The 17,839-nt window shown below is 38.3% G+C and overlaps 1 protein-coding gene across 7 annotated transcripts in view; it reads left to right on the top strand.

Annotated features, from left to right (window-relative positions):
• CEP170 (centrosomal protein 170) overlaps window positions 1-17,839 on the top strand; it is a 100,573-nt gene that overhangs the window by 9,029 nt on the left and 73,705 nt on the right. For all 7 annotated transcript variants that reach the window (XM_071574919.1, XM_071574912.1, XM_071574904.1 and 4 more), the window contains exon 2: window positions 17,298-17,443. In XM_071574919.1, the coding sequence (XP_071431020.1) occupies window positions 17,339-17,443 (105 nt within the window). In that variant the 5' untranslated portion in view covers window positions 17,298-17,338. The remainder of the gene's footprint in view (window positions 1-17,297; window positions 17,444-17,839) is intronic.

The raw sequence follows: 17,839 nt of genomic DNA, 5'->3' as shown, positions 1-17,839 counted from the left end.
CAGATGGTTTCGTTAATATTACTGGATACTCACTTAAATGTCTGGCAAGATGAATTTGTTTTGATGTTATCTGGGCAGCCTCTAGCCTATAGCAGTCTTTTGTATTGTGGCACTTAAAAAACCATCAAGACATGAGAATGAACCAGGGAGTCTTGAGTCATTCCTTGTGCAGTTGAGGCAAATGGAAACCTTTAATTTAGTAAAAAAAAAAAAAAAAAATACTGTTATTTTTCAGTACATTTAATAAAATTAGTTCATACAGCACTGTGGAAGAAGACTAGTTTTAGCAGATTAAGATCCTTGAGTTCCTGTATTTTGTGAGTCTTTTCTTTGGTGCAGCTTCATTCCAAAACCAAGAAAAGCAATATGCCTTGCTATTTTTATCTACTGTGGGTTTTGAGGGACAATGCCATTGACGAAAAAAAATTATTCCATAATGTCCGTGTATTGTTTTATTTATATAGTTATTTCCATAGGAAAACTTCCTTTCTTCCTATTCAGGATACTTGTTCACATTTGGGTGCACTGATCTAAAGCAGATTTAGAAGACAGACTGCATTAATGCATCATGAAGTGAGAGATTTAACTGGGGTGTGTTAAATTTAGACAAGTGAGAAATAGAATAAAAATGCACGCTGAAACTTTTTAAAAAGTATATAGTTTTAATCTGTAATGGATAAATATGAAAAACTCCTTTATATTTGAATAATAATTGTGGTGAAGCGCTGGAACAGCTTGTGCAGAGAAGTTGTGAATGCTCCATCTCTGGAAGTGTTCAAGGTCAGCTGGATGGGGTGATCAGCAATGTGGTATACAGGAAATTGTCCTTGTCTGTAGCAGAGGAATTGGAGATAGATGATCTTTAAAGTCCCCTCCAATCCACAGCATTCTGTGATTCTGTATTAGTAATCCTTACAGTTACTACAGACATGTCGAAATATAAGAAGCCCTTTAAGACTTAGATGGATTTGGTGTAATTGCCCTGTGTTCTTGTAGCAGCCTTAGCAGACTGGGCTGCTGACTGTCCTGGTCCTGCCCTCTTCTTGCCTGTTCCCCACCCCTAACTGCACAGCTTCACGCCTTCTACTTTGGTGCTAGATTGCTGTGTAGCTTCTGGGAACCATTCATTTGTTTATGGGAGTGGAGAAGAGCTCAAGAGTTATTCTGTCACTAGTTGAGCACTGAAATAGCCCAGCTCAGCTGCACAGCCACATGTGTCCTGCAGCCAGGGCAAAGGGAGGAGTCATGACTCTGTGGCTGGATCGGTGCAAGAGGTTTGGAATCCTGACAGCAGAGAAACTGGCTTTGGCAGATGTGGGACTGCATCTTCTTTGCTTTAGCATTTAAAAGATGAGGCTTAAAACTGCTCATTTGCCTGTCAGTTGAGTCTTCAATAAGGTTGAAAATAAGTCAATACAGTGAAGTTTTGGATATGCAGGCAACTTATGACAGGGTAATCTGTGTATTAGTGCTGTATGTATTAACTTTGCATAGTAACTCCTACTGTGTGGCACGTGCAGGGAAGACAAGGTACTTCACACAAAGTAGGCTCCTTGTCATTTGCTGCAATACAAGTGTGTATGCAGGAACTGCTAATAGGAAGAGGTACCACACGATAAATTTCACATCCCATACTGCTCCAATATTTAGATCTTTACGTTTAATTCAGCTGCTAATTTCCTAATTTCAGCTAGTAAAACTTGGGCAGGGGCTGCTTCAGTCTCATAAATTCTGGGTACACTGGAATTTTACCAACTTTTTAGATATTAAAAGCTGTGGAGAATTTGAAAATAAAATGTGAGGGGTTTTTCTCTCTAACCAAACTTGCAAAAACATCTGAAAAGCACTTTGAACTTAAGGACAAAATTTGCATAAAAATTAGTCTTGGAGCTCCATTCTTCATAGAGCTTTTATAACTACTTAGAATTAAAATACAAATAATAAAGTATAATTGTTTTGTCATGACTATTCAGTATTCTTTTATTTTTTGTCTGCCTTTCTGTCTGCAAAAAAAATTATAGATTGGTAGTTACTGGTAAATTCTAGAGCAGCTGCTGTAGAGCTCAGTTTTTGTGGAAGTGTTGGCAGACGTGATTGGACCATTATTATTGAAATATCTCTTTAATCCATTATGATGCTTGTGTATTTATACTCACAATGGCACAGGAATGCACTGTTAAAAATGCTCGTTTGCCTGGATGGGATGGTGCTCAACCTGTTCATCTTGGGGACCAAGTACGGGGAATATGTTTCTGTTTTCTCTCTCGCTTTCTCTAGCTTGTAATGGTACAAAGTTTGTACATCCAAGGCTAAAGGGAAAAAAGCACCTCTGAATTTCCAACAACACTGGAAAAGCACTTCACTTTTGATTCAAAGTAAAGTAATTCTATTAAGGTAAAATGTAGAGAAAAACATATGCAAGAGAACAAGTAATGTCTGGTCTTTCAGGGATGTGTCCTGCATACCAAACTGTACCAAACCTCGATACACACACACAGTTGCTCTTGCATGCTTGATTGGGAGCCAGCAATGTTCTGTGGAGAAGATATGTATGGCCAGACTTCACAAATGCAGATTTGGGCAGGGCTCTCCCCACGTGGGTGTGCCCTTCCAGCCTGCACAGTGGATTTTTTAGGTGAGGCACAGCGTGCACAGAACTGGCCCCACCGTTTAAGTCCTGAGGTCCATCTGCCACGGCTGAGCGAGGTTGGACAGTGACAGGGAAGTCCTCGGGACTGTCACAGCACCCGGTGCTAACCGGGGCTGACCCTGCTGAGCATCCGCGATCTGACGGGATGGGATGGCAGGGGGGGCATTGAACTGCCAGGGGACGGTCCCCACTGAGACTCGAACTCAGGTCCTTGGGATTTGGCGTCCAATCCGGAGTGCTCTCCATTACACCATGGGACTGCCCCGGGGGGAAGATAACCTGAGTAGAAAATACCCTGCAAAGGCAAAGAGGGCACAAAGGAAATGTGAGCACAGGTCAACCAACCAGCTGTAAGGAGGTGGGAATTGTTGAACTTGGAAAGCAGTGTTCCTGCTAGTGGGATGATGGACTTGCTCTTTTGAACTTGTTCTGCTCAGCCCTCCCTTCTCCTGATGAATGAGCTTGGTATCTCTGAAATCTCCGGCTCTCTAAAGCTTGCTGTTGGGAGGAGCCATTGGTGGAAAGAGTGTTGTCTTAAGCCTCACTTCCTCAGGTAACTAAAAATGGTGTCATTTAGAGTTCTAATTGCTAACTGTGAGTTAGAAGGAGAATACAGTTAAAAAACCCTGATGCACAGGAACTTCCACCTAAACATGAAGTAGAACTTCTTTACTGTGCTAGGTCATGATACACTGCAACAGATTGCTCAGAGAAGTTGTGGAGTCTCCCTCACTGGAGATACTCAAGAATCATCTGGACAAAGTCCTGTGCCATGTGCTCCAGGATGATTCTGCTCCAGCAGAGTGGTTGGACCACATGACCCACTGTGGTCCTGTCCAACATTACCCATTCTGTGATTCTGTGAAACATAGAGTAATTTAAAGAATTCAGGATACAAATTGTTCCAGCCTTTAAAAGGGAACTTGCAATCATCTGTCTTAATCAACTTCTGCTTTTGTCTGTATTTAGTTGCATCTTAAAATGATTTAAAATGTTTTTGGTAAACCGGAAGATAATTTCTCTCTTGCGGCAGCATGGTCAGTGTTGAGTGTTGTGTAATATACCTCCTGCTTCTTGTGCAGCTCAGCTTAACTAAGTTTCCAGTCACATCTTTTTTTGGAGACATAAAATGGGTGGCTTCTATAGTAACTGTGGGTAGTTCTTAACCAAACCCCAAGTCCCCAGACTTGTTCACTAAAGTTCAGGCAAAAGGGAAGACTTGATCCCTTTTTGTGGATGGGGTTACAGTACCACTTCCTCTTGTTTGGTTCAGTGCCTGGAGAATTGTGTGTGGAGCTTGGAGCTCTTCCCGTTTAGCCTTCCCTCTCACATCTCTTCCTTTTTCTTTTTTTTTTTTTAAGGCAACAAAATTCTTGAACTTGCAAAGGAAATCTATATAGATTTCCTCTGAGAGAACAAGTTGAATTCCAGATATCTGTCTATCGAAAGATACACTTGCATTTATTTTAAAATATGTATAGTATGACACTGATAAAAGCATTTTGTGGTGGTCTCCAAATATTCTGAAGTTAACCAGATTTTTAATGCAACATTCTGCAAAGCATACACTAAAGTACAAAGTCAATTTTAGATCCCCAATCATTCTTAAACTAACTTACACAGGTCTACATGAAAAAGTCTACTTACTTAGCAGTGAGGGTTTGTGATTGTTCTTTAGGTGAGGGGTTGTAATCTACCTATTTAAACAAGTCGTTGCACAAAAGCATCAAGCTGCATATCCACTCTCTGTGTTAGTTCTAAAAGTTTATATTGACAATTCACAAGCTGTTTAATCACATTTAGTAAATAAGAGATAGTAGAAGAAACAGAATTAAGACTTACCATGCTAGTAGCTATATTCCTGTTTGGTGGCTGCATAGAAGAAAGGAGTGAGTAGGCGCCACAAGCAGATGTGGAACAGCTTCTCTGTGGGGAAGCCATTTGCTAGGCACTAATTACAGGCTGCTCTAAAATCTTGGCAATAAGTAGTGTATAATCACTGAAACCAAGGGTATTCATGTCATTTATGCAAATACCTTACTCTGCTTTGTGTCTTTCCAAATTCTTGGTACTGTCTTTTGGCAGGTATTTTCATGTGATCATACATTGGGAGGGTGTTTCTGGTACATTTGTTACCTTTCAGTTTCGTTTCATGGGAAGGAAAGGGAAGGGAGGGCACAGACATGAAAAAAGTTCAATAATCCATAGTGCAAGACTAGATTTCTTTTGAACGACTTGGGCTCTTATTAAAGAACCAAACAAGTAATTAAAATGTAAGGCATTTTAAGCCTTGTTCTCTATTTTCATACGAATCTCAAGAAAGATGTAAAGATTTTAAAAATCAGGTCCCATGTTTTTGTCTGAGATTGAAAAATGCTGAACAAAAAACCTGATCTCTATATCACAGCTACCATGCTAATTTTTAAAGAATTTTGGTTTTAAGCTTGTCCTGATAGTAAATACTTGTGAAATACCCATGTAGATGAACATAATTATGACACAGAATCAGTGAGCTTTTATATTATTTTTATGCTTTGTGCATGCACTTCAGGCAGTGAAGATTGCCTCGAGCAAACATCTCTTACAACTTTAAGGCAAAATTTTGAGCCTTTGGTTGCTTTGTAAAATAAGTGCATCTAACTTTTTTTAAATTAATGTAGGGCTTTTGTTACTGATCTTGGAACAAACAATTCAGTGTATTTCCAAGAAAAATACATCTGTGGACTTGGCTGTGGAGGGTAATTGTAAAAAGCTCCAAAGTATTCCATAAGGGAGAAGATAAAATGTATCAAATATTTTGTGTGGAGCCTGCGTTGGCACGATAAATATGTTTTTCATATTACAGTGGAGATGTAGCAAAGAATAATAACTGAATTCCTTTTTGAAGTTGTGTATCTGTAGTACTGTGAATGGATATGGAGATCAATGACATTGGTATCAAGAACTGCTCTCTATCACTTCCACTTTCATGTTCTGTGTACTTACGTATTGTGTCAAGAAGTAAAATCGCATTGAAAGTGGAAAGATAGATGTTAAAATTACTTCAATACAGGCCTTGCTTTGTAAACTTCTCTTCATACCCATAAAACAATTCCTTGTATTAAAGACGAAAAAGTCTGTATTGCCTTGAATGTAATTTAATCTTGAGTCATGCACTAAACCCCACTTATTTCACAATTTTGGGGAAAGTGAAATCACCACCCTTGGGAGGTTAAGAGGTCCAGTTTTATTTGCAAAGTGCTGTTTGTCTTTTCAGTAGTGCACAGGGCTGTGGTCAGTACTTGGCCAATGCAAATAAAACCTTCTCATCACACACAGCCAACAAAATCACTTGGAATATGTCACGAAGGAGACAGTGAGAATAGGAAGTGGAAGAGGAGGTCTTGAATGCCTCTTTTAAAATTGTGTTCTGCCTGTATGCAATGCCTGATTTGTAGTTATTTATCTATTTATTTATTTTCCTGTTTGCTTATCTTGGCAATAATGTAGTCTGATGTGGAATGGGGTTGGAAGGAAGTATTCCTGTAGCTTTCATTGCAGGAAGCTTTTTCCCCAAGACAGTTTGGTTATGGTTTCTTTGGCCTGCTTGCCCCAATCATTTCTAAAGGCTGCTTATCAGATGTACTGTTTTATTAGCATAGTCAGTATGCTAATCTCTTGATAGATTAGCTTGTTTGATTGTGGTGAAATAGGAAAACTTCAAAATAATTTCTTTTATGCAATTCCTTAGTCTGAGTGAAATGATGAACAAAAATTGAATTCTTGATTCTTTGAACATAAATTAAGCTACTCTTATAAGCAGTCATTAGCCTTTATTTTGGCTGTTTACTGAAAGCAGCTTTTAAAAAGTGATGCTGCTTAGTGTAGTAAGGCTGCAGAGAACACCATTCATGAAAAATGATTTTTTTATTATGATTCTAAAGATTAAATGCAAAATGAGCTGTCTGTTTCTTTAATAAATGCAAAATATCCTTGTTGTCTGTTATCAAAGGATAAAGTAGGAACATTTTAAAGTCTTTCTGGCTTTGTACTACTGGCCAGTAACAGAGTATGCTTTTAATGTTTAGACAGGATAACTTAAAACTTTAAAATAGAAAAAAAATAATCTTCCAGTACTTCTGATTGTTATAAGAGCAATATATGCATAAAAATTGTATGATTGTTATGTAGGACTATAATCATGTACAGTACCAGCGTCGTGCAAAGTTTTCTAATCAGTCTTTTAAGAATTTACTTGTTTACCAGCATTCTCTGTGAAGATAACCCAGTATTTTATTTTTTGTCAAATTGGTGAAGGCTTTGTTTCAATCTGCTGTTCTTGATACAATCTAATGTCCTAGTGTCAACTAGGAGGTGTGGTCTTTCATTTTATTTTTTGTCAAATTGGTGAAGGCTTTGTTTCAATCTGCTGTTCTTGATACAATCTAGTGTCCTAGTGTCAACTAGGAGGTGTGGTCTTTCTTTTCTTCCGTGGTAGCTTCTCAGGGGTTTTTTGCTTGTTCATTTGTTTTTTTGGTAGTGGCTTAGCTACTTCACCTGCCAGTTTCCTCAGAACCTGCAGATGTCTCTCTTGAGATCCAATGCACTTGTGCACCTGCAGGTTCTTGAGATCTGAACCTGATCTTCTCCTGCAGTGGGTAGTTCTTCATTCTCCCAGTCCCTTCATTTGCCCTCTGTGACTTGGATAGTGTGGCTGGAGCACTTGCTGGTGAAGAACGAGGCAAAAAAGTTCATGAATGCCTCAGCCTTCTCCATATCCAAGGTAACCAGGTCTCTTCCTTCTGGAGAGAATCCATGTCTTCTCTAGTCTTTCTTTTATCTCAACATACCTATAGAAACATTGTTTGTTGCCCTTGACATCCCTGGCCAGATTATTCTACCAGGGTGTTAGCTTTCCTAACCTGATCCCTGGCTGCTCATACAGTATTCCAGGCTACTTGTCCTCGCTTCGACCCTCTGTAGGTTTCCTTTTTGTGTTTGAATTTTTCCAGGAACTCCTTTTTCATCCACAGGCCTGGCATTTTTGCCTGACATCCTCTTTGTTGGGATGCATCACTTCTGAGATTGGAGGAGGTGATCCTTGAATACTAATGAGCTTTCTTGGACCCCTCTTCTCTTCAGGGCTATGTCCTATGGTAGAGTAAGGAATACATCCCTGAAGATGCCAAAATGCAGGATAGTGAGTTTGCTGTCCACCCTTCCCGCTGCCCTAAGGATCTCAAACTCCTCCATGGACTCCATGCAGCCAAGGTTGTCCTTGAGTTTCACATTTCCCACCAGCCCCTCCATGTTGAGAAGAGCAAGATCCACCATAAGACATCTCCTTGTTGGCTCCTCCATCACTTGGAGATGGAAGTTATCATCAATGCATTTGAGGAACCTCTTGGGTTGCTTATGCCCTGCTGTGTTATCCCTCCAACTCTTACTATGGTGATTAAAGTCCCCCATGAGGATCAGGGCTTGTGAATGTGAGGACACTCCTATCTGTCTGCAGAAGGCCTCATGTGCTTGGTCTTCCTGATCTCCCTGTAGCAGACCCCCACTGTAATGTCACCTGTCTCTGCCCTCCTTTTAAATCTGACCCATAAGCTCTCACTTAGCTCCTCATCCATCCCCAGGTGGAGCTTTGTGCTGGTTATTAATATAGAGAGTGACACCCCCCCTTGCCTGCCTTGCCTGTTGTTCTTAAAGAGCCTGTATCCTTTCATTCCAACACTCCAGCTGCAGAAGCCATCCCACCATGTCTCTGTGATGGCTTCCTGAAAGTTCAAAAGCCTCTTCACCAGCTTGGCAAACCTATGTGCAAAGATGCTCTGCCACTTCTCTGTCAGATGGACCCCAGCAGACCAGGTTTCTCAAAGTGAGTCCCACGGTCTTAAGCAGCCAAACCCCTGCCTGTGGCACCAGTTCTGTAACCATTTATTGATTCTCCAGATTCAACTGGCCCTTTCAAATCCTTCCCCTTAACTGGGAAGATTGATGTAAAAATTGTCTGTGCTCCCGAGTGCCTTCCCACTGCTCCCAGGGCTTTGTAATCCTCCTTAATACTCCTCAGCCTGTCCTGGCTGTATTACTGGTGCTCACATGAAATAACAGCAGCAGGTAATAGTCAGTGGACTGTATCTTTTTGCATACTGTGACACTTAAATGATTGATAACCATCAGGTAAACCTTAATTTTTGTACATTTCTTTGCGGTATTTGTATGTTGATATTCATATAGTAGCAAAGGACAAGATCTCAGGCTTTTTTTTTAGTTCTTATTACATCAAAAACAGAGGAGGATAAGGTCTCTTGAATCACTGTCCCTCAAAATCAAAACCCCAAAGGCAACTTTCAGTGGAGCTGCACTGTTGGCAGAAAAAGGAGTCTATTTAAGTTGCTGTTCTGACAGCTATTCCTGTGTGTCACAGCAACAAAATAGACATGGATCTAATTCTGAGCTGGACCAGAGGGAGAGGATGCTTGTGCAGCCCCAGAGCTACAGCAACATTACAGGACAGATTTGCTGTCTGACAGAGGACAGCAGCCTCCTGAGCTGCTTTCTTGTCCTTACTCCATCAGACACATTGGGTGACCTGTAGGGCAAGAAGAGTATCTGGGTCCATTCTGTAGAGATCTCCAATTTCTTGAATGCAGGAGGAAAATCTCTCTCTATCCTTAGTAGCATTCACAGTTCAAATAGTTTTATACCTTTTTTTTGTAATTAAAATATGAGGAAGTAATGGTTCTTCCCTCAGATGATGCTGAGGTGTCTGCTTTGATGATCTTACCCTAGGGCCAGATGGACAGAAGGCCAGCCTGTACCCTCCCATTGCACTACTGTAAAGCAGAAGGAGTGGCTGTATGTCTCTTCCCCCTCCTTTTTTTGGTTTGTTTCGGGTTTTTCCCTTCTTCCTTTCTTTCCTAGCCACAGACTGCCTGAGAAATACTTTTTTGTTGCTTTACTGATTTGATGCAACTCTGTAACTCTTGTTTGAGTTAGTCTTTTATGGTAGGCAATATAGGTAATGTGAGTATCTGCCCATGTGTGCTAATTAAAAAGATCAAGGGCCATGCCTTAATTTGATCTCCTGATGCTTTATAAAAAGTAGTTTCTTGCTCTGTTTTTTTGTTTCTCATCTGTTGAATTATATCTAATTTTTTTTCTTCTTAAGTTTAGAATAGGTTTAAAAAATCATTTTGTAATATTAGATCATAGCAGAGGTTGCAAGTAAGCAGTTTTCTCTGTCTGTAAACAAAAGATGGGGTTTCAGACTAAGGTTAAAAGAGATTTAGGTATTCTTATTTTGCCTTCTTTCCTCCTTCATCTCTGTGTACAAGAACAAAAAGACTAAAAGCATAGAGGGGCAAAGAAGGTATAAGAGGGTGGTTTTGCAGCCTAGTGTTCGAGTGTTTATTTGCTCTCAATAATTCCCTTGTTCTATAGAATTTAGCCATGGCTGCATCTTTCAATGGACACTGAAAATGACAAATTTTAGATCTAGTCTCAAGATTTACTGTGATTTTGTGATTTTCTAATCTGTTTTTCAAGAAATTGTGGGCAAATTTGGGTATTTGAGCTAAGGTGAAACAGCTCAAATACTTCAGAAGCAGAATGAATACCCAGGGCCATCATTCAGTTGCCCTGTCAGCTAAACCTTAGTAAGTTTGGGAGGGAAGCCAACAGACCAAGGGAGACAGATTTTTATGAGATGTTTTGGTTTAGTGATAAGGGCAGTCATCCTGATTGTACTCCCGTCCCCCATTTTGTCAAGAAAGTTAAATTGAATGGATACTTCACTTTTCTTTCACTTGGGTTACCTGTTTTCTTCCACTTTACCTATCTGCATGCTGGCCATCCAGTTCTACTTTGTTGTGCCAGTGTAACTCTCAAGTAATTGCATAAAATTTTTAACAACTTTTATAACTAATATCAGTATTTCTTTATATCAGTGTGAATGGGAACAGTTTTTGTTCAAGCCTGTATATACCATTTGAATGTTTCTAGAGGGATGTGATCAGATGCATTTTCCGGTCAGCAAAGTATTTGAAAATAACAATTCTGGCTTGTTGTACAACTGCTGAAAATCTAGGATTGTGTTTTTCATTTTTCTTAAATATATGAGGTCATCTTGTGTTGCTGAAAGGTTTCAGTGGTTTTAAGCATAATTTACCTTTGTGAATATTGTTATGACATTAACCATGGCTTATGTTATGACATTAACCAAGCCTCAAAGAGAAAAGTATTGCTGCTTGACAACTTGATACAACTCAACTCAACCAAAGCATTACTTTGGATAATGTCTTTGCACTGTGGTGAACTTCTATAGCTGTATCCCATATTGCTTGGCAAGCAATGGCCAACACCAGTTTTCTTGCTTCCACTTGTACAGCACACTGTGAGAGTGTACAAAAAGTTCATGTTGATCATTAACATAATTTAAATTTTGATGGGTACTTATTTATTTAAGTGTTTTGAGGAGCAACATTACACACTAGTGTGGCATGAAGTATGGCTTATGTAGATTGAATTTCAGCTCCCAGTGAAAAGGTTTTCAGCCCTGCTCCATTTTTTGTGTTCTTTTTGTTTAGTTGGTTGATTTTTTGTTTGTTTGGGTTTGTGTTTTTTGACCCTACGCAGGATACCCTCTTTATTAATTAATTCACTTGATGTCCTAGCCATAGGAATTGGCAAGAATAGTTTCAGCCAGGAGGCTGTTGCCTGTGGAGCCCTCTGTCTCATTTCTGGGCAGACAGCAATGAGCAGTGAAAGAAACAGGGAATTATGAAAGTACCCAGGATAGTTTCATGGCTAAACATTTAGAAGCTGGCCTAGAGTATGAATTATTTTCTTGTATTTATAGTCATATGATGGAGGAGAAGCCATCTACCCTTACACTGGAAAAGTGGTCTTCATTTTCTACCTGTGATTTTAACCTTACTTGCAAAAGAATTAGGTGTTCAGAGTTGTAACAGAAATAAATGAGACCACCTGAATACCAGTAGTGTTGTGTAAAACTAGGTATGTTAAGATGAAATGCTGATGGTTTGGAACTTAAATATGCAAGACTAAGATGCATTAGCATTAAAACATGCTCTCTACAGTTCCCCATTTATATAAAACCCTCTATACAGCTACTTGTGGAGATTTTACTGCAAGTGTTAATGGATTTCTCATGTGGTCGTGATAAGCATGGCAGATGAAGTCAGTAGGAAGTTAATAATTTACAAAAGGATTTTAGTGATATGCAGTAAATAAGGCACAGGCTAATCAGTTGATGAAGAGAGGAAAAACCAAACCTGATTAGCTGGCTGCTAAGGTCTTTGTTTTAATCTGAGTATGATAGTCCTGATTAAATTATGTGGGGATGTAGTTAAAGGTTATTTTCTAATGCATGTATGTAAGTAGGTTAATTATGATTGCACGTGGAACACTTTATGATACTACCTCACTTCAGTGTTTTACAGAGTAGACAATATTATTGTGCTGTTTTCCCCTAGAACTTCCTAGGTTGAAATCAATTACATTTATAAATTACTTTTTAATACCAGTTGCATGGATACAATAATCTTCTCAGGGTTCAAGTTACCTTCAAGTTGGTCTTTTCTTTCTCTAACATACTTCAGTCAAAATTAGAACTGCTGGCACAGGTATATTTTACTGCATTCAATAGTCAATAAAGCAGTCATGGTAGGCACTTTTCCAGGGAGTGTTTGCTGACAGCATTTCTTTGTGACTTGGTTACCTGCTTCATCTTTAGTTCTCCATCAGTCATTTTTGGCTCCATTAGTGTTATCAATTCTGATTTCTCCTGTCATGGCTTACACCTGATGTTCACCTTACTTGATTCCTCATTCTCAAATCTGCCTAGCTCCAGCCCAAGGGTCTTGTCCAGATGTGGTGGTATTTTCTTCTTCTGGGTCTTCTATCCTCATGTTTGTTTCAACAGCAGATGAATTGGGAGTACTGGGGAAAGATAACCTATTTTTGATTCTGACTGGCACTATACCGTTAAAAACAGGATGCTCCACAGTCTTTTTCAACTACCTCTGTGGGGGTGGATGTGTTGAGAGAATTTACCCCTGTCCTTGTTGAACTAATAAACACATGGACAGTTTTCAAAAGCCTGTTGCTTGTCTGCATTTGGATAGATTTACACTAGAGCAAGAGTACAATGTACAAACTAATCCTGCCACATTTCAATTACCAATTTACAAACATGAGGAACTGCTAATGTTTTTTGAAAGGTAGTGACATAGAATATTTTACTCTGACCTTGTTTTAGAATTGAGTCATTTCTTCAGAAATTTCCCCAAATATACTAGGCAATTGTATGAGAAGGTAAACTGCGTTTTAGCAAATATTTTACCAACTGGAAACAGGAACTTAGAAGGGCATATAATGGGCAGTATAGGGCTTTTAGCTTTGATGCAGGGATTTTTTAATGTTATTTTAAAATAAAAGTGAAATTTGTTTTACAGTAATAAGATAATTGTGTATTAGTAAAATTGCACTAGTTTCAGCCTTAATTTGGAGGACTACAGTGCCTAGAAGTTGGAATTTCAGGCACATGTTATTACATTTAATTTGAATTTTAAAGAGAGCTTTGTATTTCTGTGTAGGATTGGATTCTCAGTATTTGCTAATAGTTTAGTTGGAGTTGTTTTCAGTTACAGGCAAATAAAAAAATGTAGACTGTAGATTACTCAAATGTGAGATTATTAAGGATTTTTATTTACAATAACATAACTGTCAAAACTATAATCTTCACAGTGTTTGGACATTTGAAATTGGTTACACCCATCTTTTGGCTACATAATGCAGGGCCTCAGTTCTTAGGCGTGAATTATATTTACAGCCAATTTCCCTCTTGCTGAATCATCTGCTTCAAATGACTTATTACCCACATGTTCATTCTTACATGCTGGTTACTGCCTTTTGAAATTCTCAGTCCTTCACCATAAAATACTGGGTTTTCTACAGAAAAGGAAATTCTTTGCAGCTGCAATAGATGTCTCAGCAAATGACTTCCAGGTATCTAGAGTGAATCACAGAATCATAGAATCGATTGAGTTGGAAAAGACCTCTGAGATCATCAAGTCCAACCCTTGGTCCAACTCCAGTCCATTTACCAGATCATGGCACTCAGTGCCATGTCCAATCTCAGTTTAAAAACCTTCAGGGATGGTGAATCCACCACCTCTCTGGGCAGCCCATTCCAGTGCCTGATTACTCTCTCTGGAAAGAATTTTTTTTCCGATCTCCAACTTCAATTTCCCGTCAGAGCTTGAGCCTGTGCCTCCTTGTCCTATTGCTGAGTGCCTGGGAGAAGAGACCAACCCCTACCTGGCTATAACTTCCCTTCAGGTAGTTCTAGACAGTGATGAGGTCACCTCTGAGCCTCCTCTTCTCCACGCTAAACAACCCCAGCTCCCTCAGCCTCTCCCCATAGGACTTGTGCTCCGGTCCCTTCACCAGCCTCATTGCTCTTCTCTGAAGAACTGCTTGGAGTGATCAAGTCTTGATGAAAATATTTAGAGACAGTAGTGCCATTTTATGGAAGACTAATAGAATAAAAGGCTTCAATAAAGTATTTAAAATTCAATTTTTCTCGGGTAGAAATATGTTTTATAAATAGTTTATCTGAAAGCTGTACTCTGTACTGGAATAAAACAAGTTCATCTGGGTCAGTATCCTATTTTCCATAAACAGTCTAGGTAAAGAAGAGACGTTATTGAGTGGGACAATAGCAAAACCTCACTAGAGTGTACTCTCAGCCTCTCAAAATGCACAGCACACCTGCTTCCTGAGCCATTAGTGGGGTTCACTGCATGTGCCAGGCATGATAATAAACATTCATGGAAGAAAAATATTGCTTTTTGAACCCTGTGTAACCTTTTAGTATCCATAACAATTTATTGAAAGAATTATCATGACCTAAATTTACACTGTGCAAAAAGCCACTTCTTCTGATGATTCTGCATCTGTCAGATAATAATTTAATTTGGTATCTCCTAAACAGTGAAGTGTCTTTCATCCCTGTGTTGTTCAGAATACTACAGCCAGAGTACTTAACACAGTAGTTTATTCAAAGTATTGTAAACTTTCGTGAGGTTTTTGGGGTGGGACTTCTCCATATACTGTCTATGTAATCTAATAAGTGTGCACTTCCACATCCAATTTTTAATGCACTTTTTTTGTTCTCATATTAAGCAACTGTTGCTACTGTATCCTGTTTTCAGCCAGTTTTGCTATGCAGATTTCAGCATAGCTTTGATCAAAGGCATTGGTTTATTCTGAAGTATACTTTAAAATAAAATATGTATCTAGGTTGATGGTTCAGAGTAGTTGAGACAGCACTGTTTGAAAAGAACAACATTATTAAGTTCGATAGAAATGGTGATGGGCTTTTAACTACAAATATGCTACCAAGCTGTGTGGCAATGATTGCTCTGTATAATACATCTTTAAAAATTATTTCAGATAGCTTAGTTTAATCTTTTGTTGTCAAGCTTTGTCATTTGTGGGAAGTTTAGGGGTTTGAGTTGTTTTCTTCTAGCTCTAGTTGTTGACCTACTTGCCTGTTTTATAAATAAAAATCGGTTTTCTCCTTTATACACAGTCTACTTGTGTAAACTGAAACATGGTCTTTGAGTAAGAAATTTTTCTACTTTTCTAATTTATTTATATCCTCTTGGAGGTTTTCATATGAATTTCCAATTGGAGCAGGAAGGCCAAATGGTGCAATGTTATGATAAACAGATGGGTGATTTTAAAAGGTAGTAAAATATAAACAGAATGAGGAGCTTTGATTGCTGCTTGCTGTCAAACATCTGTTTAATTTACTTGTTAGAAGCTGGAAACTAGGCTGGCCATTTTTGATACTTCCTTTCTTAAAGGAAATGGAAAGAAGTAATTTGACAGAACCAGTTCATCTTCTTGTTTAACTAGATTAAATTAAAAATGCAAATATTAATTTCCTTCAAAGGTGCTGAATAAACTGTTTTAATTATTAAAACACTCATTTGGTAACTAGATCTCTAAATATTATTTCAGCAAGTTCTTTTTGTAGATATAATTTTTAATCTTCATAGTTTCTAGGAATAAAGTGTTTTAGAGATGGTGTATCACTTCTTCAGTTGAGTTGGATAACATTAAGTAGACATAAGTTCGCTTGAAAAATGTGTTGTGATACAGTTGTGTTAGAGATAATCCTATTGTACATATCACTATAGACAAGAACACTTCCTTGCATCATGTGTTTACTTTTTTATGAAGTAACTCTTTAGCACATGAAATCATTTTCAATTCTTTCATGTGAATTGCAGTAATTTTTCTAAATTGGGTCGACAGCTCTGCTGATACATTTGAACACCTGCCATGATATGCTTTTGACTTCTGTTTTGTAAATAACTGCTTTGTCATTTCACATGCAGTTTTGAGTGAACTCAGTCCTCTTTATAAGTGTTAGTAACTTGTGGTGTCTCTCCTTGATTGTAGTTTGTCTCATTCAGCAGTGCTGGCATTGCCATCTTATTCACTGCTTCCATTCAGTCTTGATTTTGGGAACTTCACTGAATTCTTGTTATTATGCAGATTATGCTCAAGTCCCCTGAAGGCTTATGTCTGCCTTTACTACATTTGCTAACCTTGCATAAATTCACTAAATGACATATAAATTAAAGAGAAGAGAAATGCCAGGTCTTTGTTACTCAGAGAAATCCAGGCTGGTTGCTTTTGATTTTCATTATCTTCTCTTTTAATAAGAATGAATGAAATAATTGCTTTGACTTGCATTTCCTTTAAGACAGAATACTTCTGGAATACTTCTTTAGGTTGTTTCCAACTATCAGCCATTGAATTACTCTGGAGAGAGCTTTAATTGTATTTTCGTCCAGTTTCAAGTAGATCATATTACGTCAAGAAGTTTTCCATATAAGATTTTATCCAGTTTACAATTTTTGTTATGTATTTTATTTTCTGTGTAAGTATGTAGTACGTTAGGGATTGGTTTTTTTAAAATTAAGGTAAAGTTTCATAGGAATGCTTCTTCTGGGTTTATTACTTATAGATAACTTCTAATTTGTTCATTTTGTTCTGCTTTTTTTGCAATCCTAAAAGTGCACTGTTAAATTTCCAAAATGTAAGTTTTACTGAGAAAATCTGAGGTTAAATAAGCAGAAGTTCCTTTATTTTAAACGTTCATTTGGTGCTGTACAGAGGACTTGAGCTTAAAACCAAATGAGGTGGTTTTCTACAGGAAAATGTAATGACACAAAGCCAGTTACTTGCTGTAGTTTGTGAATGTTTGCCACATTGTTTATTGGTTGTGATAGTAAAGCATTAATGGAGCAATTATCTTGATAATAAGCGGTCAAGTGCTAAAAGCTTTCTGACAGCTTGACATACGACTAGCATTAGCTAGCTGCTTGTTCCTTTTGCAGGAGGTTATCAATTAAATTTACCTACTCGCATGAAGGAAGGGGAGCCTCAGAGTATGTAAATCTGAAGCCTGTCGCTTCCTGTGATTGCTGGATTTGGCACATGCTACTGAGAGTGCTGTATTTTCAGAGACTTTTTGTATTCTGCTCACACTGTTTGCTGAGCAGGAACTGTAGCTAAAAATAACTAAAATGAATTTCTCTGTCTCTCTTTCTCACTGCAGGATGACGTAGCTTTGCCAGGGATTTATCAGCTAAGCAGAAAATGAGCTTAACATCCTGGTTTTTGGTGAGCAGTGGAGGCACCCGACACAGGCTGCCACGAGAAATGATTTTTGTTGGAAGAGATGACTGTGAGCTGATGTTACAGGTAATTGCAAAAGCCTTCCATGGGCAACTGGAAATAGTGAACTTAATGCACCAGTTTCATGTGTTCCTTTTGAAAAGTAAATTCCCCAGATGTTGGAGAAATTGTTTCGATAAATCTTTTGTGTCCATAGAAAAAATTTTAAATATATTGCCATCAATCATAGAGTTGCTGCTGAGGTACAGAGATTCACATTTTCTTTGTGTAAGTCACATACGGAATGCAAGAATAGAAGATGAAATAAATTTTGCTATATGATCAGTAAGTACACTGTGTTCCATAACAAGTAATAATGTTAAGAGCACTGAATGCTTGTGAAAAGAGCCTTCTTTTTCTGCATCTTGTAATCTAATTTAGTCACATGATTTGTGTAACTCTATACCCATGCCCTGATTGTGT

This window comes from Pithys albifrons, chromosome 2 (genome assembly GCF_047495875.1).
Source record: "Pithys albifrons albifrons isolate INPA30051 chromosome 2, PitAlb_v1, whole genome shotgun sequence".
NCBI classification, from domain to species: Eukaryota; Metazoa; Chordata; class Aves; order Passeriformes; family Thamnophilidae; genus Pithys; species Pithys albifrons.
This window is presented reverse-complemented; position numbering and strand designations above follow the sequence as displayed.